Genomic DNA, 23,712 nt, shown 5'->3' with positions numbered 1-23,712 from the left:
TAAAAATTAAATTTAAAAATACTAAGTTATAAATTACAAGTACTTTTCTTAATTAAAATTTTGAATTGGTAAATCTCAAAATAATGTCAGACAGAACATTAGGTTTTGTATCACATGTATGTTTTAAATGTATGATATAAATATTAAGCAGTAAAAAACAAATACATTGTTTTTAATTAATTTAATCTACAACATGCATGTTTTAATAATATCAATAATTGGCAGGAAATAAAAAAATAATTAAAGAAATCTAAAAATAATGTTATACAGAACATTTACAAGTATTTTTTTTGAAAATAATACACATAAACACACAAATAAATAATACACATAATCAGCAGGAAATAGCGATGATAGTCAATATATTATTATCATCATGCAGATATGTACAATATTCATGCACTCACCATGTACAGTATGTTTAGTAGATTTAACAGGTTGACATTTTCAGACAGCAAAGGTGGGGACTGTGTGTGCGGGGGGTTAGCGGCACTCTTGGATCAGGGTCAAAGATTAAATTTCAACCCTGCAGCATTCCCTGGGGCGGCCCGTAAGAGAGAGGGTGCTAGCGAAGAGACCCACAAACAAGCCTAACTCCAAGTGAGCGCTGCAGATTAACATCACAGCGGCCCCTGAAGGAGCCACGCCACCACCGCCACATCGAGCACAAAAACACTGGGAGGGTTTTCCTGGACATCCTGATGTGGAGATCGACGAAGAGTCGGCTGCAGACGGAGGGAAGGGAGACGGAGGCAAAGCAGGAGGAATATGTGGAGGTGTGAGTAGTTGGAGCTCCTGAAGCCAGGTAAGGAGGAGGAGAAAAGTCTAAAAACTAGAGATGTAACGATTAATCATGATTAATCGATTGATAAAATAATCGTCAGTTAAATTAGTAATTGATTAATGGCAAAATGAAGTATGCAGACTAAAAAAAGGCAATTTGGTGGAAAAACAACAGCGAAAAAAAAAGCAACAAAAAAAAAATTACTAAAATATAGACATTTAGCATTTGAGATGATAAAAACATTTTTCTGTAAATATGTTAAACCCATAACTAAAGTGGAATCCATTTAGCTTCACCTGGTTCAAATTCTGCAAACATAATCTCTCATTAAGCAATTATTAATCTGTCAATCCAAGAAAATAATAAACAGATTATTCCTACACTGCACTGTTAAGTGAAGCAGAAAGAGCTGAGTATTTGTTTTTATCTGTAGCTGCATCCTTTGCTACAAATAACCAAGCATTCACTAGAAGAATGCTGTTATTTCATTTTAGGCAATTAAATTGTTTATTTTTTTATTTAAAGAAGGGATTGAAATATTTCTCACATCTTTTAACATATAATAATAATATAATAATAATAAAAATCTGCAGAAAATGGCAATGTTTATGTTATTAATTGATTGGTTGTCAGAACAATCTATAACTAAATTATTTGTTATAAGTTTTCAGATAGGGGCGGGGCTTGGCAGTGGTTGCTAGGTAGCGGGGCTGGGCTTGGCAGTGGTTGCTAGGTAGCGGGGCTGGGGTTGGCAGTGGTTGCTAGGTAGCGGGGCTGGGGTTGGAAGTGGTTGCTAGGTAACGGCACAGTGCCAGTGGAATGTGACGTAATAATCGGGAGGTTTTTGAAACAGCGTTTGGAAACTGATTTGGAAACTGAGATAAAACTTAAGTTAAAAGGTCAAAAATCAGCTGGGTGTTTTTTAGACACAGTTTGAGACTCAAACAAAACTGGAAAAAAGTGCAAAATGTAAATTTTACATTTGGTTCTTGTCAGACATCTGTGTCTCATGGCTCAGTCTCGATTGTTTGATTTTCAGAGAGAGGCAACCCAAAGAAACACCCAACGCAGAGAAATGGACAATCAAGACAAGCGAGCCGGAGACGAGGGGAAGACAGAGGAGAAACAAAAAGCTGATGAGCTCAGCGACGAACAGAAGCAGAGCAAAGACAAGTACAACAAGCTGGAGAAGGAGAGCAGCGAGAAGGAGGTGCATGGCGAGGACAGGAGGCTAAGCCACCGCCCCTGTAAGAGCGGCTGGGACTTGAGTGAACGCCTGGCCATCAACGTCTCCGGGATGCGTTACGAAACCCAGCTGCGCACCCTCGCTCAGTTCCCTGACTCCCTGCTGGGCGACCCGCGGCGCCGGCTACGCTACTTCGACCCGCTGCGCAACGAGCTGTTCCTTGACAGGAACCGCACCTGCTTCGACGCCATCCTCTACTTCTACCAGTCGGGCGGCAGGCTGCGGCGGCCCGCCAACATCCCGCTGGACATGTTCCTGGACGAGCTGCACTTTTACGAACTCGGCGAGGACATCATCGACCGCTTCAAGGAGGACGAGGGCTTCGCCAAGGAGGAGGAGAGGCCGCTGCCGACCTCAAAGTGGCAGCAGAAAATCTGGATGTTGTTTGAGTATCCCGAGTCTTCGGGTGGAGCAAGGATCATCGCCATCATCAGCGTCATGGTCATCGTCCTCTCCATCCTCATCTTCTGCCTGGAGACTCTGCCTGAGTTCAGAAACGAGAAGGAGCGGCGGGAGGTGAGGAGGACAGGTTGGCATGAAGGGTCACTTTGGGTGCAAAGGTTAAGCCCCCGACGCCCCCGGTAATGGGGCAGAATTTAGGTTAGGATGTTTTCACACCTGATAGTCCAGTAGAGTCACCGAAATCACAACATTTTGCTACTTTTGCAGTTCGGTTCTTTCACATTGCACTGAGTCAAACTAACCAAACGTTTTGAAAAACCTGTTCCCCTACTTGCCTGTGGGGGTGCTGTACCAAGAACCACTAAAGAAAACAATTAGAAAACCGCTGAAATTTTTTTGACTTTTTAAGAAAAATTTTATAAAAAAACATTTCTTTTTACACATTTGTGTAAACTGTTACTATGTTGTGAAAGCATGTTATTAGAATACTAGCCAGCGCTCTGAGTGCTAACCACAAACAACCAGTAAGAGCCAGGAGACCGAAGTCTTAGCGCTGTCTATCACAATCTTGTGTGATGCTCATCCTCCCTAACAACCCTTGCTCTCTGCTACACTGCAGCTAGCACAACTTGGTGTGAATGCTAATGCTAGTTAGCATAGCTACCAAATAAATGGTTTTTCTGTAATGGTATATTGTTTTCCCATCATTAGCACACTAAGCAGCGTACATGAGGGTGATTGACAGTGCTAAGACCCTCCTCCTGGATCTGATTGGTTGTTTATGGTCAGGAGCGGTGGACACACTGGGGTTATTAGATCGACTTTTTCACTACTTATCTGTCACCACATGATGACAGCTTAACAGACATGTATATACAAACATATTCTTTTTTAAACGTTACATACTGCACCTTTAATCTGCAGACTAGTGTCACCGTTTTGATTTAAAAATAAATGTAAAACATGAAGATAAGACAAAAAAAGCGGGCAAAGCAGCAGAGATAGTGACGTCAGATCCACTCAGACGGAGTGGAGACGTCATCCTGTCGGTGCTCAGAGGAACACTGCGTAGATGTTTAGCTTGTTTTCACCAACAGACACCTGTCGGAGTTGTTTGGGCGATTCTTCAAAACCAGCCTGAAGTGAGAGTGAATGAGAAGCGGAGAAGAAGTGAGCGTGAATGCGAGAGCTGGTCTAAGGTTACCGCGCCATGAGACCCGGACGGCTAAACTTAGCATGGACGGCCGTTAGAGAGCAACGACACATAAACCGATGTCCGTATTAATAAACGCGGTGACTCACCGGCTCTGAAAACGGCTTGGAAAAGACGGCGGCAGATCAGCTTTTCGCCGCAGGATGAAATTAGAAACGATGCAGCAGCGTACAGAAAGTCTTCAGGTCCTTCGGGTCTTTTTTAGGAAGTTTTAGTCGGAGATTTCTTCAAACTTTGTGCCCATCTTCTGCCCAGTTCCTGTCGGTTTTTGTTTGCAAAGCTACTTGACTATGATTTATGAAGCATTCAGGATATAAAATGCTCCCACTCTGCAAAATTTTAGCAAGTATTTTTGGTCTATTTTCTGGTGAAAATATCTCAAAACACTTGAAGTGAGACTGAGCTAACTTAAAAATAAGATGGAATATCTTGTTTAGAGTCAATAATTCCTTATTATTTGCGAAAAAGTACTAGTTCCATTGGCAGATTATTTCAGTTGTATGATGATGTATTATATTTATTGTTGACAGAAAAAAATGGAGTAAATTTCCACAAACCAAACTATGAAATTTTGTGATTAAGTTCAGAAATTTTCTACAAAGCTAGAAGAAACTCAATTTTTTTTGTTGAAAAAAAATAGAAGGAAATTTAAATTACTTTTTAAAAAATCAATATTAAAGAATTATTGACTTAAAACAGGCTCCTATATCTTGCTGGAAAGTCACTTGTAAGTTAGTTTTGTGTACCAAGATATTCGCATAAGAAACTTGACAAGATACTTATTTTTTTAATGGAAATCAAATAAAAACTAAAACATTTTTGCACAGTGCTGGCATCAGTCATAAATCCATTGGTGCAGAAAATCAGAAATGCTTTGGATGAAATCCAAATCTAATCAGTCGCTCTCTGGATGTAAAATCTCACAAAAATATTAGATGTTGATAAATTCATTGTGTTGCTTTCCAGTTGACATAAAAGATTAGAGTTATGCATGAACCAGCATTAAAGTGGAAGTCTAATGCAATCAAACTCAGATTAGTAATATTTATTTGCTAAAGAAATTCATATATTTTGCAAAAAACAAAAACATGATGGGTAGCGAGAAACATTAAAGGAAAGTTTAATTTTCCAGCTGAAACTAATTTAATCCAAACTTTGGTCCTGTAATAAATCCTTCTTTCAGAGAGGTTACGGAGTTCATTAAGAGCTGAAAGAGGAGATGGAGATGTTTGCTCAGCTGCGTGTTGATTTTGGCATATCGTTTATCCCTCTTATTTGATTAATCTGAGCTGAATTATAAAAACATCGATCCAGATGAAGCGACAAACCTTGATAAACACGAAGCCGCAGCATTTAGGTGGTATTATCCGGCTGTGTTTCAGCGCAGAGCCATCGAACGCTTACTGTAACTTTATCTAACTTGTTAAAAGGCTCTAATGCCAAGTTATGTCAGGCGAGCATTTTCCATCCAGATAAAAACAAACATCTGAGTTAAATGAAGCGCCAGATGTCCGTAATTCAAGCCAGAGTCACATGAACTTAAGGTTTATTTGTGTGATCAGAAATAGAGAAAGTGATTTCTATAAAAGTTGGTGGGCGAGTGAAAAAGGAGAGGAGAGAAAAGGTTGTCACCGTATCACAGATCTCATACTCATCGTGAAAATGTTTTCTCTGCTGTAATCACCGTCTCCATGGAGACGCAGATCTGCTCGGAAACCTTCGTCACACCGAAGATCCAGACTTTCAAACTTTAAACCAAGGCTCTTTCACAGACCTTTGACTTATCCAGTCATAAATATATTTACAAAACTCTTCAGATCAACCAATTTATTCACAACAGCTGAGGAAATTATAATCGTATTTCAGAAAGTTTTCTTCTGTTGCCTTTTCACAATTTTTTTTTAGTTTCCTGGAAATAACTCTAAACAATGAACCATTACAGCATTTCTGTTATGAAACACAGAAAATTTTATAAGTTTTATATATATATAAAAAAACATGTATATTAAGAGAATAAAGTCATATTACAGCTTAATTCTTTTAATATTATGTCTTCATTTTGGTAATATAACTTATTCTCATAATTTTATTACTTTATTTTCATAACTTAATTTTTTGTTTGTTTTTTAAAGTATGGCCCTAATTTTCTGTCATAATTTTGTAATTATGTTAATTATATGAATTATTTTCATATTTTTATAATTTATCTTTTAAAATAACACACCAAAACTCCCACTTGACTTCATATTTTAGTCTGTCTGATTATGTAATTTTTAAATATTAAATGATTGAACAGTTACTCTGTACTCTTACTTGAATAACTTCTTGGACGGCTATGTTTTACTTTTCAACAGGAGCTGAAAGAGAACAACATGTTGAAATAGAGCTACTCTTACTTGAGGATCATTATTGGTTACTCTACCCACCTTTGGTCACATTTGACTAGTACTGCACTGTTACCTAGCAACCTCAGCGGAACTCCACCCGTTACCTAGCAACCTCAGCGGAACTCCACCTGTTACTTAGCAACCCCAACAGAGCACCAGCACGTTTGGTCGTTTGGTTTTACCATAGTATGTGCTGCTGGAAAAGAGAAGTGTGTTCATGTTGGCCCTTAAAGTAACAACATTTCCACAGAACCTTTTATTCTTGTCAGTCTAATCATATATTTTTCAAATATTAAACAACTGATATCTTGATAAGTTACTCAGTAACTTTTTTACCAAATACTTTTTTACTCCTGAGTAATTTCTTGGGTGACTAAGTTTTTCTTTTTTTGGCTTGAGTAAAAATATGTTGAAGTAGTGATACTTTTACTTGAGTATAATTTTCTCTTTTGGTTGTGAACAAGGGCAAAGATGTGGCAAAAATCAATTGGTTGGCCCCCAGATGACTGAGACCTCCGTTCCTTGAAAAGTTTCCTAAAGTAGCACCAAAAACCAGAGATTTTAACTAAAAAAAAAAGAAAATCACAAAAACAATGCAAAATCCCAAAAGGACTTACAAAAGGAAGAAAATCAGTATTTTCTTTGGTTGTGACTATTACTTCTCCATTTATCTTTCAGCAATACACAACCACGCTTCACCCGACCATCCCCAATGCAACCCTCCTGGTCCCACCAAAGTTTTCCCCATTCCAGGACCCGTTCTTCATAGTCGAGACCATCTGCATCTGCTGGTTCTCCTTTGAACTCATCATGCGCTTCATCAGTGCCCCGAGCAAGATCCTCTTCTTCAAGGACATCATGAACATCATCGACTTCTTGGCCATTTTGCCCTTTTTCGTCACAGTGGGCACAGAGCTGGCCAAGGACAAAGGCACGCCGCCGTCTGTCTCCCTGGCACTCATCAGAGTCATCAGGCTGGTGAGAGTCTTCCGGATCTTCAAGCTTTCCCGTCACTCCAAAGGCCTCCAGATCCTCGGTCAGACGCTGAAGGCTAGCCTGCGAGAGCTTGCGCTCCTGATTTTCTTCCTCTTCATCGGCGTCATTCTGTTTTCCAGCGCTGTCTACTTTGCCGAGGTGGACAGTCCTGAAACAATGTTTACCAGCATACCCGAGTCGTTTTGGTGGGCTGTGGTGACCATGACCACGGTGGGCTACGGGGACATGGTTCCGATGACGGTTGTGGGAAAGCTGGTTGGGTCCATGTGCGCCATTGCGGGTGTGCTCACCATCTCCTTGCCGGTTCCCGTCATCGTTTCAAACTTCAGCTACTTCTACCACCGAGGGATGGAATGTGAGGACCACAGGGAGTATCACCATGTCTCCACATCGCTGTGGGAAGACAACAACGAGGACGACGAAGAGAATGACGAAGACAATGGGACGGATCAGGATCCTGAATTAATGGGGGATAGTGCACTTCTGCACGAACAGAGAAGGGCGATATGTCCGCCGCTCAATGGAAACCTCGTGGCTGGGCTTCGTGCAGAACAGGGAGAAAGAGGTCAGGAAGGGATGAAATTACCTCTCAAAGAACCTCTGGTTACCCAAGTGTGATGAAAAATATTTACACTCTGACACTTTTTGCGCGTTTTTGTACTTCCTTTTGGGTCTCTGCTGCTATTAATAACAACCCAAATGCTTAACAAAAATACCCAAAAAACACTCAACCATATTTTTGGCAATAAGTTAATGTTTTTGGTATCTAAAAAATGAGCAGTTTCAAAAATCTACTGAGTATTATAATGTCACAAATCAGCAGTTACTGCCCTAGTAACCCCAGTGAAGCCCTACCGTTACCTAGCAACCCCAGTGGAATTCCGCCCGTTACCTAGCAACCCCAGTGGAATTCCGCCCGTTACCTAGCAACCCAAGCTGAGCTTCAGCATGTTTGGTCAGCTGGTTTTACTGCTGTATAATGGCTGCTAGAAAAGATGAATGTCTTGTTGTTGCGTTCTTGTTGGTTGTGCAGAAGGCTCCACTTCTGCTTTTCAAAGATACAAGGTTGTATAATTGCGCATCTGTTTGCAGACATTTCCACGCGCGAGTGTAAAAGTTGATTGGATTTAAAGTGACAAGACGCCCTAAAACTGGGAGCTCATTCTTAAAGAAGCTAAAAATAATCAGACTAAAATCTGATTGTCAAAGAATAATTTTGTTCATCATCATATGATGAACACGTTTTGTGTAAACCTTTCCTAAACTGTTCAAGGAAACGTCACCTTTAAGGAAAGAAGGTACCGCTCGTACGACAAGATGAATTTGAACACAAATTCAGCAGGTTACCTTGATTCTCGTTGCTCAGGGTTTTGTGTGATAACATTGTGCAAAGTCTAGAAGTAAACTTTGTTTTGTTTCCTGTTTATTGTTACTGCAAAGCTATGACAGTGTTCTCCACCTTTAAAAATGCTAAAATAAATCGGACTTTCACGGCAGAGGCAAAATGAAACACTAAAAAATCCAACATTTAAATGGAGAAGATTTGAAGGAAAATCTGTTGATGTTGCTTCAGCCCCTCCTTTACCTTTAGAACTGTCTTTCTCTATAACATTTCATAACATTAGAGAGAGAGATCTTTATGCAATCTTTTAAATCAGCTCATTATCCTCTTTTTGGGTTTAATTAATAAAGAAGGTTGATTTTGTGTCTGGTAAACCATTTCTTTAAGTGGTTGTGCCTCTTAAAGATTTTTTTATGATCCGTTTTTCAGTTTTCTTGCAGGTTTCATAGAGTTCATGACGGCATGAACTTCAACAAGGTTCTGGAGAACAACAAGGCCCTCAGCATCACAGATTCTCCACTGTGCCAAGAGCTACATATTCAGCGTCAAACTAAATGTTTAGCTTGTTTGCTAAATATTTAGCAAGTATAAAACTAAGTATTTAACTTAACTACATATTTAGTTTACAAAAAATATTTAGTGAGTAAGCTAAATATTTTGGTCCAAACTAAATATTTAGTTTTAAAACTATCTTAGATGGTTAGCTTTTAAATCCATATTAACATATTTAAATATTTACAATATAATTAATATGTTTAGATATGTCATTAAAATCAAATATGCACTTAGTCTGTCAAAATTCTATTTAATTTTGACAGACTAACATATTTCATTTGTATTTAGTCTACGCCCTAAATATTAAGTTTAAGTATTGAGCTTTTGAACTAAATATGTAGCTTGTTAAATATTTAGTTTGAAATGTTGAGATTTATAAATTAATGAATAATGATTTTTTTTCGTATTACTAAATATTCCAGATCACTTCATCATAACTTTACAAACAACTTCCCACATTGTTTAACCACTTCAACAATAATCTATTATTTAATTGAATTTTTTTCCTTTATTTTGTGTTTTAAATACAACATTTCAGTTTTAGCATCTTGGCAGATTCAATCATCATCTTATTTATTTATTGTGCAGTACTTTGCTATTTTAAAGTGCTATGATGTGAATAAATATGACAAATATGATATTAACATCGGCTAACTGTTAGCATCGGCTAACTGTTAGCATCTGCTAGATGTTAGCATCGGCTAACTGTTAGCATTGGGTAACTGTGCTAACAGGTGTTGACGTTGTACTTTGTCACAGCTATGGCAGAGATGTGGCGCGGTAATCTCAAACTAACGAACAACAAAGACATGGATCAACGGCTGGCGGTTGTGAACTCACCGTTGACGCAGCTGGTCCAAAGCCAGATTCTGTGACAAGTTCGCACAGCAGAACTGATCCAGAATCAGAGAGAGAGAGACGGGAAGAAGCCGATCTCAGGTCAGAGAGGTCTGGACGTGTTCGAGCTGGATCAGAATCTGACGACAGAAACGGTCACCGTACGTTTTAATCCACACCACAGAGGGCAGAGCAGCCAAAAATTACACATTCAACACGTCCAGGAAATTACTCAAGTAAGAGTAGAGAGTGCTTTTATGCAAGTAACTGATCAAATTATCAATCATTTAAGATTTAAAAATTACATAATCAGAAGACCAAAACATAAAGCTAAGTGGAGATTTTGGTATTTTGGTACCAACCATTAAGGACACACTGCAAGAAAATAGTCATGATATTACAAGCATAACGTTATAATATGACTTTATTCTCTGAAATGTTTTGTCTTAATATGTTTACTCTTAATAAAACAAAATAACAAAATCAGGCAAAATTAAAGGTAAATGGTTACAAAAGTATTAGGACCATACTAAAAAAATAAAATTATGAGAATTATAAAATTCAAATCATAAAATAGAATTTATTTGATAAATTAAGAAAAATTATTTTAAATTATTGTTATTCAGGATAATAAAATATTATGCATGTAATTCTAATAAAGTTTGAAAAATGCTACATTTATTTAATATATTTATTTCATATATTCAAGAACATTGCAAATAAAATACTACAATTTTCTTCTCATAATTGTTTTTTCTAGCATGGCTCTAATTCTGAGATGTACAAAATAAGTAAATTAGCCAAAATCAAGTAAAAGTAAAAAGTAATCGTCCAAAAAATGACTTTTTCTTATAACAAGGGGAAAATGTTATCAGTGAAATAATCTGCTATACTTTTTAAAAATCAGTCTTAAGGAATTATTTATTTGTTTAATTTTTGCTGAAAACTTAATTATAAGTTAGCTTCATCTTATTTCAAATGTATTAAAATATTTGCACTAAATCGTAGAACAAGAATGCTTGCAGTATTCTTTTTATATTAGTCAGTCAGAATAAATGCTCTAAATCAACAAAAAATGTTTCTTTACCTGAAGTCGTTTGACTGCAGGTCTTTAAAAGAGTAAGTGTAATTTATTAGGCTGTGTGGACGCCATGTTGTCTGCAGATGTTTCTATGTATACATGTACGTCCTTCTTTACTTAGAAAAGATCATGTTTTATTTCTGCATGCCTTCCACATGACTCACTGTGCAGCGACTCCCGGAGAATGTGATGACCATGAAAATGAAAAAAGCTTTTTCTTTTATTTTCTAAAGCATGACGAGGCTTAAACGCCTCGAGGCTTAAACGCCTCGAGGCTTAAACGCCAAGGCAGACGCACAATGGATGACGGATGATTCTCCTCCTGATTTTTTTCCGGTTCTTAGTGTTGGGAAATCTCAGGATTTTATGAGTCAGGTTTGTGTGAGGAAGGATTCAACCTCTAGAGGTCAGACTGTCATAAAACAGACGCTTCCACCTTTCACTGGCTCTGATTTATGACCTAACATTTTAAAAAAATCAGTCATCTTAACACGATATTACTCATTTATACCACATGATTAAAAAGATTTAAGCAAAGATTAAAGTTGTAAAACTTTCACTGCAGAACACAGGTGATTATTACCTGAAACTGAAGCTACACTGGAAAAACACAAAATATTACCAAGTAATTTTAGACTAGTTTAACATACAAATACCTTAATACACTTTAAATAAAACAAAACTAACTTATGAGTAGCTTTCAGGAAGAAATAGGAGCTTACTTTATGTCAACAATTCTTTAATTTTCAAAGTAATAGTTCCACTTTACTACTAGTTTTTCCTAAATATTAAGGAATTATTGACTTAAAACAATTTAGAATATCTTTCTAAAAAGTTACTTGTATGTTAGATTTGTCTTATTTTAAGCATATTACAATATTTGCAGTGGAAACAATTGCAAATATTTTATTATAATTAAAAAAAGATTAAATTAACTTAGAAGTAACTTTTCAACAAGAAATAGGAGCTTATTTAAGTCAATAATAACAGAATATTGATCAAAAGTTCTAGTTCTACCAGCAGATTATTTCACTTATAATGTGGGGGAAAATATCGTATTATAATTAAAATAATCTGTACTTTTTCATTAACATTACTTGGTAAGATTTTGTGTTTTTGCAGTGTAGTCCCTTCATTTTTACAGAGAAAACAAAAACAAATAACTTTTCAAAAGATATAGGAGGCTTTTTTAAGTGAATAATTCCTGACTACTGATGAGAAGTAGAAGTTTTTCCCATGTTTACTTAAAACATGGGAAAATGTCTTGTTATGATTGAAATAATTTATATTTGTTCATCAATATTAAGAAATTATTGACTTAAAACAATCTCCTATAGCTTGCTGAAAAGTTACTATTTATTTATTATTATTTAGTTTTGTCTTATTTTAAGTGTAATAAAACATTTGCACTAAAAACTCGACCAAAATACTTGGTATGATTTTGTGTTTTTACAGTGCAGTCCCTTCCTTTTCACTGAAACTCTCTGAATCCTTCAGGTATTTGGGAAACGTACCTTTTTCCTCTGCAGGGTTGCTGTGTGGAGACCGGTTGGACCAGAACTCGACACCAGCTGGTTCTTCTTCTGCCACTCCTTGGTCGCTGTGACTGCTGGTTTTGGGTCTTTGTCCTGCTGGAAGACCCGTCTGTGACTCATCCTCGGTGTTTCTGGGCTCCTCAATGCTGGGAAACCGTGAAAAAACCATCCATACCAGGATGTTTCCGCCTCCGTGCTTCCCTGCACAGAAAGTAGAAGCTGCAAAGTGGAAAGTAAGTGAAGTTTCTTGTCTGCCTGAATAAAGTTGATTCTGATTTATGATTTTGGTCCAAAAGTTGCTAAAAATATTATGATCAGAAGGAGTTTGGTTTTGTTTTTTCATCATTTTTTTGATTTCTGTTGTTTTGATTCTGTATTTTTAACGTTTCTTGTGATAATTTGACTTCCTGTTTATTTTGACAGTCCGTTTCCTCTTTTGCGCAGTTCTGTTTACTTCCTGTTTTCCCTTGTAAATGATCCTGAGTTGTTTTGTTTCTAGTTTTTCTTCAAGCAGTTATTCTTTAGCTGGCTTGTAGCATAATTCTGTAAATGATAATTATGTTCAGAAATATTGTGATTAATTTTAATTTCTCTCATTAATAAAGTGATCAGGGGCAAGGCGGATTTGGTTTTTTGTTTCTCCAATCTTTAATGTGATGACTAAAGGTTTATTAAAACTATTTTATGACCAAAATGTTTTGTTCCACAAATTGTATAACCTCTGCCAGTAGAACCAGTACTATAAATAAATATTAAGGAGTTGTTGACTCCTATATTTTGCTGAAAAGTTACTTGTTAGTTAGTTTTGTTTTATTTCAAGTATACTAAGATATTTGCACCAGAAACTAGACCGAAAATGGTAAGATTTTGTGTTTGTGCAGTTTTTAAATGAACATTTATTTATAAAACTATGCATAATTTTACTTCCACATCACAAATATACAAAGCTTTATATCAGAGTAGCACTACAAACCCAAACAAAAGCAGTAAGGTTTGTAGTTATGGTATGAGAAAATGTGAAAAAGGTCAAGATGCACTTGAGGCGGTTTTCTACTAATCGCTCAGCTCATTTTGAAGCGCCGCTGTAGGACAAAAACCATTAAGACCCGACATGGTGACCCAGAGGTTAACAGCTGCTCCGGTCAGTGTCGGGTGTTTAAAATATTTAATATACTCAAACCCAAAGGCACAAGCTTTCCTAAATGTTTACACACACACACACACACACACACACGCACACACGCAATTCTCTCAATGGCAGAAAACCTGTCGGCTAAAATGAGGGTTCAAACATTTTCAAGTTAAGTTTTCAAACTTTTGACATTCTGGAGATAAAAACAATAGTTTCAATTAACTATCATATGATACCATTTATTACTGTTATTAATAATGTTTATGATAGTGTTATACATTCTAAAACTTTCAATGAATTCAAATGAACTAATCCGCTTTCTTTTTTAAGGAGGCAGAATTATATAAAAATCTACTTTTTAGAGCTTTACATTATGTTTTCCCCTAGTCAAAAACATACCTGGAGTGTTGCTCTGATTTGAGAAATCCTTTATCGCCATGGCAACCATTCAGGTGCAAAACGGCTGGATGGACCTAGCTCCGCCTTCGAGACGCAGCTTCTCCCCTGAGCTGCAGTTTCCAGGCTTACAAGCATCCCTCAGGCTCCTTCAGACTAGCCAGGAACAATTAGCAAAGACCTGGTGGAACTGCTGAGCTCATTATACGAACTACTTCTCAGAGAAATGCTGGCACAAATGTTAAAGCGTTAATAGAAAATTTTTTGAGAAAATGTCTCAGCTTACTCTCAAAATTTCATATTTCTATATTTTTTTCAAAAATAAACTTTTTTTGTCTGTCTACACTGGCACTTGATTGGGAACCAAAACTGCGACATTTGTTTCAAACAAATCTTTTCCCTTCCTCGCCTGTGGTGGCGCTGTTCCATGAATCACTGAAGGAAACGACACAAAACATCTGAAAAAAACCCTGAGGGAAACATCCACTTGTCAGATTTTAGGATTTCTATAATTAGCAAAACACAAGGCGTCGTTTCTCCTGCTAGCTAGACTTACGTGTTTGTTTTGATTACATTCACTTCCTTCTTGTTCGCATATAAGTTCGAACCGCACCAGTCAACTTCAACCGAACCGAAGTTTGTAGAGTTAACTTTTTTAGAATTCATTCACGCCTCCCCAAAACGTTTCACTATTATTTATATTAAGAATTTTTTTACTTAAAACAAGTTGTCAGTTGCTGTGGCAACGGGTCTGCGTGTAGCGTAGCCGACACCGAGCGAGAAAAAGTGGTTTTGAGTTCTTTAACGGTTTTTATGCATTATGTTTCCCTCTGCTGTACCGCACAGCTCTAAATTAATAATACCTACATCTCCATGTTTCATTTAGTTAACGGAATTGTTCTACGATGGCAGCGGGACTATGGGTGGTATGTAAAATAATCGTATTTTCTCCCCTACAGCACTATGCGCATGCTCGTCAGAACTCTGGCCACTTCAAGCTTTAGTAAATACCGCCGTCTATTAGCCCCAACCAGGTGTGTTACGTTCACAGACAACTTAGCTTGTCTCGAACAAGTAGAAGAGATGACTAAACTGGCAAAAGCAACTTGGGAAAAGGGTGAAACAACTTAAGTCGCTGTGTTCAATACTCCCGTCCCTCACTTCCGACGTCCAGTCCATCATGGCGCCTAAAGTGACGTGGTGACGTAGTTGCAAAGGGTCGATATCTTGCTGAAAAGTTGTAATTATTAACATTCTATGTTGTTCATATATGTTTTTTGAATGCAATGAAAAAAAATGTTTGAACAAAAATCAGACCAACTGTACTTAGTAAAAATTTACGTTTTTTCATTAAATATATACATATAAAAACGGAAACAGATTCTGATCCTCCGGATGCAGCAGCGCTCCCTGGCCTTATGCTGTCTGGGAAGAATGAAAACGATTGACGTCTTTGTGGCCATCTGCCGCCCTCCGCGTCCCCTCGCCCGTCTCTGGCTCGTCTTTGAGCGGATTAAACGCGCTCGGGTCGCTGTGTTGTGTGACGTGCGTACTTTGCCTCCGTTTCTGTTCGTCCTGTAATAACTTTGTCTCTGGGATTTTTCTGACCCCTTTCTGACAGCAAATCCTTCTGCAGATTGCACAAGATGTGTTTAAAAAATAAAAAATAAAACAAACGAATCACAATCACTTTAAATAAATCTATAAGGTTTTATTATACACAGAACCTGGTGATGTGAATCTAATTTAGGACTTTAGCGGTGAAGGATGGTGGTTGACATACAGAAATGAAATGACAGCACCAGAATAAAATACCAACAGCTTTAAACGTACAACATTAAAACAGCATCGCACACAAACCACAACAAATAAATGTACAAATCTCACATGATTTGAGCAATATTACCAAGGAAGAGAGATTCAGAAAGGCGAAGAAGTGTAAAAAAATAACATCTGCTGGACGGATTCATTGTTTTATGCTTTTAAATTTACATTTTCAGCATTCTGGCAGATAAATTTAAAGAAACTGAGATCTGATTGTAATCAGATCAATAAATAGTTGATAAGTTGATAAACATTTGCAACTGGAAACTGAAGGAAAGAAAAACTTTTCAGAACAGGTTAAGATATTTTTGGCTGTTTTAATTTATTAAATAAATAAGAGTTAATAAAATAAATTAAATTTAAAAATGTGTCTGCTTTAGGAAGGAATGAATAAAAAAAGGAAAGAAAAAAGGAAGGAAGAAATTCTTGAAAATAAAATAAATTTTCGGTTTAACTTCAGAAAGTTTTGAGAATGAAACTTTCTCAAAAACTGTAATTCTCAACTTTTTGAGAAAGAAGAGACTTGAACTGTCAGGATGTTGAGTCAAAAACTTTTGACTTTCTTGCAAATTTATGACGAAGGAAGAAATGGAGGGAAAAAAAGACATTCTAAAACATTTCAGAAATTTGAGAGAAAAAAATGTACTTTTGAAAATTTCCACGTTTTTTCTAGAAAATGTATGATGCAGGAAGAAAAGAGGAAATAAATTTTATCTAGAAATCTCTGAAATTCTCTAGAAAAAACGTATTGATATTAGTTTCAGAAATTCTGGAAAAAAAGACTGGACATTTTCTGATTTTCAAAACTACAAATTTTGGCTTTTTGAAACTCAGAAAATTTCTTAGAGTTTTCTAGCAAATTTACAAAGTAGGAAGCAACGGAGGAAAGAAAGGAAGGAAGAAATGACGATGGAATGTCAAAGTTTTGTGGCCATTAGTCATGGAAATGCAGCTTGTGTGAGTTTCTGCGTTGTCTCTACTGGATTTTTCTAGGTTTTGATGCTGAAAGTGGAAATGTGTCGTAAAACCAAAACAAACAGACTAAGATGACGTCACGGTAAATCGCTCGGTGAGATGGCGCAGCGCCGATCGTACGCGGTGTCGTCGCTCTCCTCGCCGTCGCTCACTTCGCCCAGAACTCGCTCTCTGTCCTCTTCCTCCTCCGTTTCGCTCTCTGGCCTCAGGCGTTCCCGTTCCCGTTCCCTCTCTCTGTCCCGGATCCTGTCACGCCCCCGATCCCGATCCCGATCCCGATCCCGATCCCGATTCCGCTCTCTGTAGCCGCGCGGTAACGTTGAAATCTAAAAGCAGAGAGAAACACATCAGAGCATTCTTTGATGAATGTAAATTTACAACGGAGTATTAGGACAATTTTACGTAGAAAAGAAAAAAAGGGAGTCAATTTCCTCAAAAGAATTCTAGAGATTTTCTAGAAAAAACAAAAACATTTCTGAGCTTCAGAATTCTGCTGGAAAAAACTTAAATTTTTGAGAAAAAAATAGAAAATGTTCATTTTCAGAAGGAAAAAAAAAATTACTTTTGACTCCGAATTTTTCAAGTTTTTTTTCTCAAAAATTTTTAAGATTAATCTCAAAGTCCCAAAAAGTATTTTTTTCTTTTTGCCAATTTTCAAGCTTGGAAATCTTCTCAATTTTCGAACAAATTAATTACAGATTAATCTTAAAATTTCTGAGGAATTTGAGTTTTTTTCTACAAAACATTTTACTTCTCAAGGTGAAATAAAAAAATTTTCTAGGACATGTTTTAGATTAATCTCAAAATATTTTCTTATTTCTTATGTTTTCCAGAAAATTTGTGAAATTTAAGTTTTCTCTAGCAAATTTTTGGCTTCTAAAAATCTCAGAAATCTCAAAGTTTTTCTAGAAATTTTCTGAGGATAATCTCAAAATTTCAATATCTTTTTCAGCAAATTTTCAACTTTTCAAACTCAGAAATGTTCTTTCTTTTTTTATTTCTGGTATTAAGCTCAAAATTTCAGAGTATTGTGGTGGAAGTCCCTCCTCTTTTTTATTGTATTTTCTGTTCTACGGAGGCCCTAACGTGGTAAAAGTCATGTCTCAGTGTTGGGGGATACCTGGTTGTCGTGGCTGGGCAGAGCGGAGTAGCCCGGCTCCGTCCTGCAGAGGAGGCGAGGTGAATGAGTGCGGAAAGGCCGAGGGGAATGGGAGCAGACGGAGCGCGGGGAGGGAGAGCGAACGGAGTGAGGAGACGGAGATCGGATGGAGCAGGACGGTGAGTAAGTGGCAGACTGGGACTGGGACAGAACGTTGCTGTGATGGTTCATCTTCAGGGGGCGAGGGGAGCGAGGCGGCAGCTCTGGCGGCTTCAGCGGGTTGACCAGGTCCATTTCGGTGAGGATCGGCGGTGGAGGAATGAAGTCCAGCTCCTCCTCTGTCGGGAGCATTTCCGCTGCATCGAGCTCCGCCAGCTCGGCCCTCGATAAATAATCCACGATCCCGGCGCCAAACGAATCCCCAACCACGTTAATGGAGGTTCGCATTCGGTCACTGAGTGGACAGAAACAACCAGGAAGTGGAATCATGGGTTTGGACACTAGGAGGTGCTAGAGCGCATGCACCTATTCCTCCGGAGAGAAAAAGTGCCCTTTTCAAATGTAGTTTTTTCTATGTATTTATATGTGGCCCAAATGAGCATTTCTGGATTTAAATGCCTGTATTACTGGTGCTGCACATTTTGTAATTTTGCCTGACAAAAATATTTTGACAATCGAGAATTGGGGCCAGGCTAAGAAAATTTTAAAAATGAATTTAGGAGAATAAAGTCCTAAAATTATAATTAACCTCCAAAATATTTAGGAAAATTGTGGAAATTTCTTACTTTCAAAAGTCAAAATTTTCTACTTTTGAAACTTGGAAAGATGATAAATTTTTTAATACATTGTTGACTTTTCTACTAAGAAATTTTCTTGTTTTTTTGTAAAACAATTTCTGAATCTCAAAATTGCACAAAAAAAGTTTTTTGGCACAATAATAAAAAAATACAAGAATGTCTTACATATTACCTTTTCATCAATTTATACGAATTTAGTTATTTAAATAATCCTAAAAATATTGTAAAATGCACTTAAAATACATCAATTTGTTTTTTTAACCCCAAAATGTCTGTAAACGCCACTAATCTCCAAAATAATCCCCCTGATTTTACTGGCTGCCTCAGGAAAGATACTGACTACTCATAACTAGTTCACACAACCCATATCAACCATAAAGCTTAAACCAGAAATTTACTCACACTACAAAAAGCAGCATAACCGTTTTTTTCTCTGTCTTGCATTAAATCAGACTAAACATTTTCTATTTTAGGTCAGAAAGAATGAAAATTTATTTCTATTTGACGTTTAACTTCAGTTTTATTAACAAGGCTTTGTTTCATAGTCATGTTAGCCCCTTGAATAAAGCAAAATCAATTTGAGACTTAATAAATGTATTGACATGAGCTGAAATGCCACTCAAAGAGGAAGAAGCCGTGATCCTAAAAGGATTATAAAAAGTCAGACGCATTTAAAATTTTACTGTTAACGTTTTGGAAATAATAATAATGGAAATTTTAATGGGAAATGCGTGATAACCACACCCTGACTTTGAAGAACGGGGGTGGCAGCTTCATTATTTTCTGTAAAACGATGACATCATGATGACAGAGCACTGTGTGGAAATACTGAGACATCATCATCAACCATCAGGTAAAAATATGTCAAAGTCTCAAAAGGTGTGCGTGAGAAAGTCTGACTCAGAAAACCTGAGTCAGTTTGAACAGATCCGTCTCACAGGGAGCCGTTTGTAAAGAGACAGTAAAAAACTAACAGCAATAATTTTATTTATTTAGCTTATCGGGGAGAAAGAAACGTATGGGTTCATGTTTCAAAGTCAGATTTTCACCATGTTATTCATATATTTACAAATGTATCAATTTAGTTTGAGTTCCAAACTAAATTTTTTATTTTAGAGATAAATATTTAGTTTACAAACTAAATATTCAGTTTACAAACTATATATTTAATTTTCAAATTAAATATTTAGTTATAAACCTAAAAATGTTATTTGGAGCTAAATATTTTGTTTGCAAACTTCACGTTTAGTTTGCGAACTAAATATTTAACTTTCAAATAAAAGGTCTAGCTTTCTAACAAAATATTTAATTTGAAAATTGTGTTTTCAAATTAAAACACCTAGTTTTAAATATTTCAACCCAAATAAATATTTCTAAATAATTAATTCTAATATTTAGTTCAAAATTAAACAGTTCTAACTTCATATTTAATTTGAAAACTAAATGTTTAGTTTGTAAACAAAATATTTAACTTTCAAATTACATATTCAGCTTTTGTAACTAAATATTAAAATTTAAAACTAAATATTTAACTTTCAAATAAAATAGTTTTAGTATATCGACTAAATATTTACCTCACACTTAGATATTTACATTACAAACAAAATATTAGTATTAGCTAATCTTTTTGTTTGAAGGCTAAATAATTAGTAAATGACAAATTTAGCTCTCAAATTAATTATTTAGTTTGGAACTCTAACATTTGACTTTGTGTAATGAAAACATTGTTTTCTCTATTACAGGCTAGAGAAACCAAATTATTGGTTTATTATTGTGAGACTTCACAAACGGCTCCGTCAGGAGAAAAGGGCCAAAGTTCCTGCAGTGGATTGTGGGAACTTTGTTGAATGGAACTCAAATCTCCGACCCAAACTGCTTTTTGTCCTCCGCAGTGAATCCAATGTTTTTTTAAATTTAGCCTTGCCAGTTTACACAACTAAACAAAACAACAACAACAACAACAAAAAAACAGAACTTACTAACAAATGTCTCTGAGCGGAGCCAATAACTGCAGATGGTTTAATATTTTCATTCCCTGCTCACCAGACTCCTTTACTCACAGCAGCCAGTCGACGGCGATCAGCAGACTGATGTCCTGAGTGGGCAGGCCGACGGCGGTCAGGATCAGCAGCATGGTCACCAGTCCGGCACTGGGAATACTGGCGGCTCCAACGCTGGCCAGGGTGGCCGTCATGCTGCCAGAATTTAAAAGAACGTTTTAAATTCTGCAAAAAGAAACATATGGTTGCCTGACTAAGAGAACAATGTGTTTAAAGGGAACCTATTGTGGAAACATTCACATTTTACACGTTTTTGTACCTTCATTCTAAAAACAGCCTAAGCCTTTAGGAAAAACAACCAGGCAGTTTCCTGCAACAACTTGATGCTTTTTGCTGCCTGGAAAATCAACCGTTTTATGAAGTCACATCCCATGGGTAGTGCGCCGTTACCTAGCAACCCCACCAGAGTGTCGCCCGTCACCTAGCAACCGAAGTGAACTCCAGCTACTGGTGGGTGATGCGGACTTACAGTTTTATCATAATATTTTGTGATATTAATAAAAGAGACGATAATAAATATTTCTTACTTCTATTTAAGGTAGATGTGACAGAATGGTGCAGCAACTGTAGACCCACAAACACCAATACTACTCTTTAAAACAAATCCATTAGAGTAAAAATAATGAGATTTTATTTAGAATGCCTTTCGTATCTTGATATCTCAAATAATATCTCAAATAATTCTAATTATTAACTTCTTTGGGAGAACAGACACATAAAGAAGTGTAATTTGTGTCACTAAGCTGCACACAGTAACTGCGTTTTATCATACTTTTAAATTCATTGACACTCATTGAACAGGCAGTGAAGAAAATAGTAAAACGAATTCTGACAAAACAAGACAATTTCTGGAGTGTATTACGACGGCAATAAATCTAAATTCTTAGATATTGATCACAATAAATGATAAAAGACACAGTAAGTATCTTAACCTCCAGCATGTTTGGTCAGCTGGTTTTACCGCAGTATGACGGTTTTGTTGTTGACTTAGCATCCAGAAACCACTTCCTGCATTGCTGTTGGTTATGCAGGAGGCTCTACCAATGCTCTTCAAAGATGGACGGTTGTAATTCTGCCCATCTGTTTGCAGCCATTTTTTTCTGTGCTTCCATTTGAGCTTCTGCTGCTTCCAAAAAAAAGTTGTTTTTGGCAATAAAGTCATGTTTTTTGGTGTCTAGAAAACTAGCCGTTTCAAAAACCCATTGTAATGCACTGCCCCGATACCTAGCAACCACAACAGAGTTGCGCTCGTTACCAAGCAACCTAAGCGGAGCTCCAGCACGTTTGGACAGCTGGTTTTACCGCTGTACAATGGCTGCTGGAAAAGACAAGTGTAATGTTGTTGGCTTACCATTCAGGAACCACTTGCTGCATTCTTGTTGGTAGTGCAGGAGGCCCTACTAATGCTTTTCAAATACATTTTTTCTATAATTGTGCCGTTTGTCTGTTTTCAGCCATTTTCACACGTAACTGTAAACATTGAGTTGGGGGGTGAAACTTTCATTCTCTAAGAATGATTTTGTGCAAAAACATGTTTCAGAAGAACAATAGAAACCTTTAAGTTTGTTTGTCACCTAACATGAACTCCGTTTGTTCACAAAGACAGACTGTGGCCTCAAGCACCACCTAATTTTTATTCTGGCTCGAAGCTTTCCTGTAAACTCAGCATCACGTGAGAACGTATGAACTGAAAAAACGCCGAGCGAACGTTTCTGTGAAGAATTTCCAACAACATTAGTGAATGAAGCTGTCAGAAAACATTTAAGAGAGCGGATTAATGGTACAGTAAATGCAACAGCCAGTCAGAGCGTTCTGGAGGGCCTCAAACCCTGACTCAGCACGTTCAGACGGTTTAATGGTGGCCATTAATCTGCATTAGACATTACTTCATTAACCTTAAAGAGCCCGTAAAGACGCTGACTGCTACTGGATGGGGAAAACCCATTTTATACAGACTGTAAATTTTATGTAAATAACTTGCAACATTAAAACGCCTTAATCTGATGTACTTTTTACAATATATGATAACACCTGGAAAACAGATTATTTAAAAAAAACCACACAAACAAATAAAAAGTTAGTGGATGGATGAACAGATGGACGAACGGACAGGTGGATTATTTTCAGCTTTATCAGAATCCCACAGGATGCTGCTGCCCTTTTTTACTCAGATTAACTTTCTTTTTGCAAAATTAGCGACGTCACATGAAAACAAAACCAAACTCCTCTTCTTCCAGGTCTGTTTCCTCTCTACAGAATCTGATCCGTTCTCTGTTACAGTAACAGTAATAATTTATTTATGATGTCGTCGGTTTTCTTTCGCCACAAACCGTCGGGAATCCGAGTCGTGTCTCCGTTCGTCTCCAACCGCCTGCAGCATGCGGCGAATATTTCAGAGCAGAGGAAAACACTTTCCAGCACGTTTCAAAAATTACGTTGTGGAATTTAGTGGTGAACAGACATTGTTGGAAAAAAGAAATACAATAAACAATTTCAAAGTGCTGGGCATTATTTGCAACCCGCAGCCATAACAAGCTGAGTCCCGTCCAAGCAGACTGGTTCCAATTAAGACTTAATGTTCAGCCGAAACCTCAGACATGGGAAAAAATGTCTGATTGCTTCTTTACTGCATTTATTTTAGATTTTTACTCCACCACTCTCTTCCATATATCAGAATAATCTGCTTTAGTCATGCAACTCTACCAAAAAGCCTGGTGTTTTGTTGAGATTTGGTTCAGCTGAATGCACATCCATAAGCAAACTTAATGTTTCATGGAGAATGCACTGGGAATATCCAAGTTAATTTCCTTTTCTAAACAAACTTTGACACTTTATCAATGTTGCTACTGTGAGAGAAATTTATTAATGAGTTTTATCTGGTTATATTTTTGTTTTAGGGTCTGAACAGAACCGTAGATGCAAACAAAAAGCAACAAAAGATTTGGTTTAGTTGTAAAACTATGCAATTAATATAATTTACAACCCTGGTGTTGTTGCGTTTAGCTCTCATGTAAGGCTCAATCTCCAGCTGTTTGCGTTTACAGCTTCATC

At 37.0% G+C, this 23,712-nt stretch overlaps 2 protein-coding genes and 1 long non-coding RNA gene across 6 annotated transcripts in view; 1 reads left to right on the top strand and 2 right to left on the bottom strand.

Moving 5' to 3' along the window:
• The first annotated feature begins 408 nt into the window (after positions 1-408).
• LOC122822616 (potassium voltage-gated channel subfamily A member 1-like) overlaps positions 409-23,712 on the top strand; it is a 32,340-nt gene continuing 9,036 nt past the window's right edge. The window contains exons 1-4 of one of the 4 annotated variants that reach the window (XM_044101457.1): positions 409-805; positions 1,824-2,546; positions 6,711-7,593; positions 12,341-12,611. In XM_044101457.1, coding sequence (XP_043957392.1) covers positions 1,860-2,546; positions 6,711-7,593; positions 12,341-12,594 — 1,824 coding nt within the window. In that variant the 5' untranslated portion in view covers positions 409-805; positions 1,824-1,859 and the 3' untranslated portion in view covers positions 12,595-12,611. Of the gene's footprint in view, positions 806-1,823; positions 2,547-6,710; positions 7,594-9,684; positions 10,256-12,340; positions 13,073-23,712 lie in introns of those variants that run through there. The other 3 variants (XM_044101455.1, XM_044101459.1, XM_044101458.1) reach the window with 3 other exon arrangements.
• On the bottom strand, positions 2,425-12,468 carry LOC122822620. Its single transcript, XR_006369175.1, has 3 exons — positions 12,358-12,468; positions 9,766-9,902; positions 2,425-2,514 (listed from the first exon to the last, which is right to left on the bottom strand). It is a non-coding gene; the product is annotated as an uncharacterized LOC122822620 (long non-coding RNA).
• slc1a9 (solute carrier family 1 member 9) overlaps positions 14,028-23,712 on the bottom strand; it is a 65,236-nt gene continuing 55,551 nt past the window's right edge. Inside the window, exons 11-13 of the mRNA XM_044101454.1 lie at positions 20,662-20,796; positions 17,826-18,258; positions 14,028-17,031 (exon numbers count right to left, since the gene is read on the bottom strand). Of these exons, the coding sequence (XP_043957389.1) occupies positions 16,783-17,031; positions 17,826-18,258; positions 20,662-20,796 (817 nt within the window). The 3' untranslated portion in view covers positions 14,028-16,782. The remainder of the gene's footprint in view (positions 17,032-17,825; positions 18,259-20,661; positions 20,797-23,712) is intronic.

The sequence above is a fragment of the Gambusia affinis genome, linkage group LG19 (genome assembly GCF_019740435.1).
Source record: "Gambusia affinis linkage group LG19, SWU_Gaff_1.0, whole genome shotgun sequence".
Taxonomy (NCBI): Eukaryota; Metazoa; Chordata; class Actinopteri; order Cyprinodontiformes; family Poeciliidae; genus Gambusia; species Gambusia affinis.
Note: the sequence above shows the minus strand (reverse complement) of the source record. Positions and strands in the feature narration are given on the sequence as shown.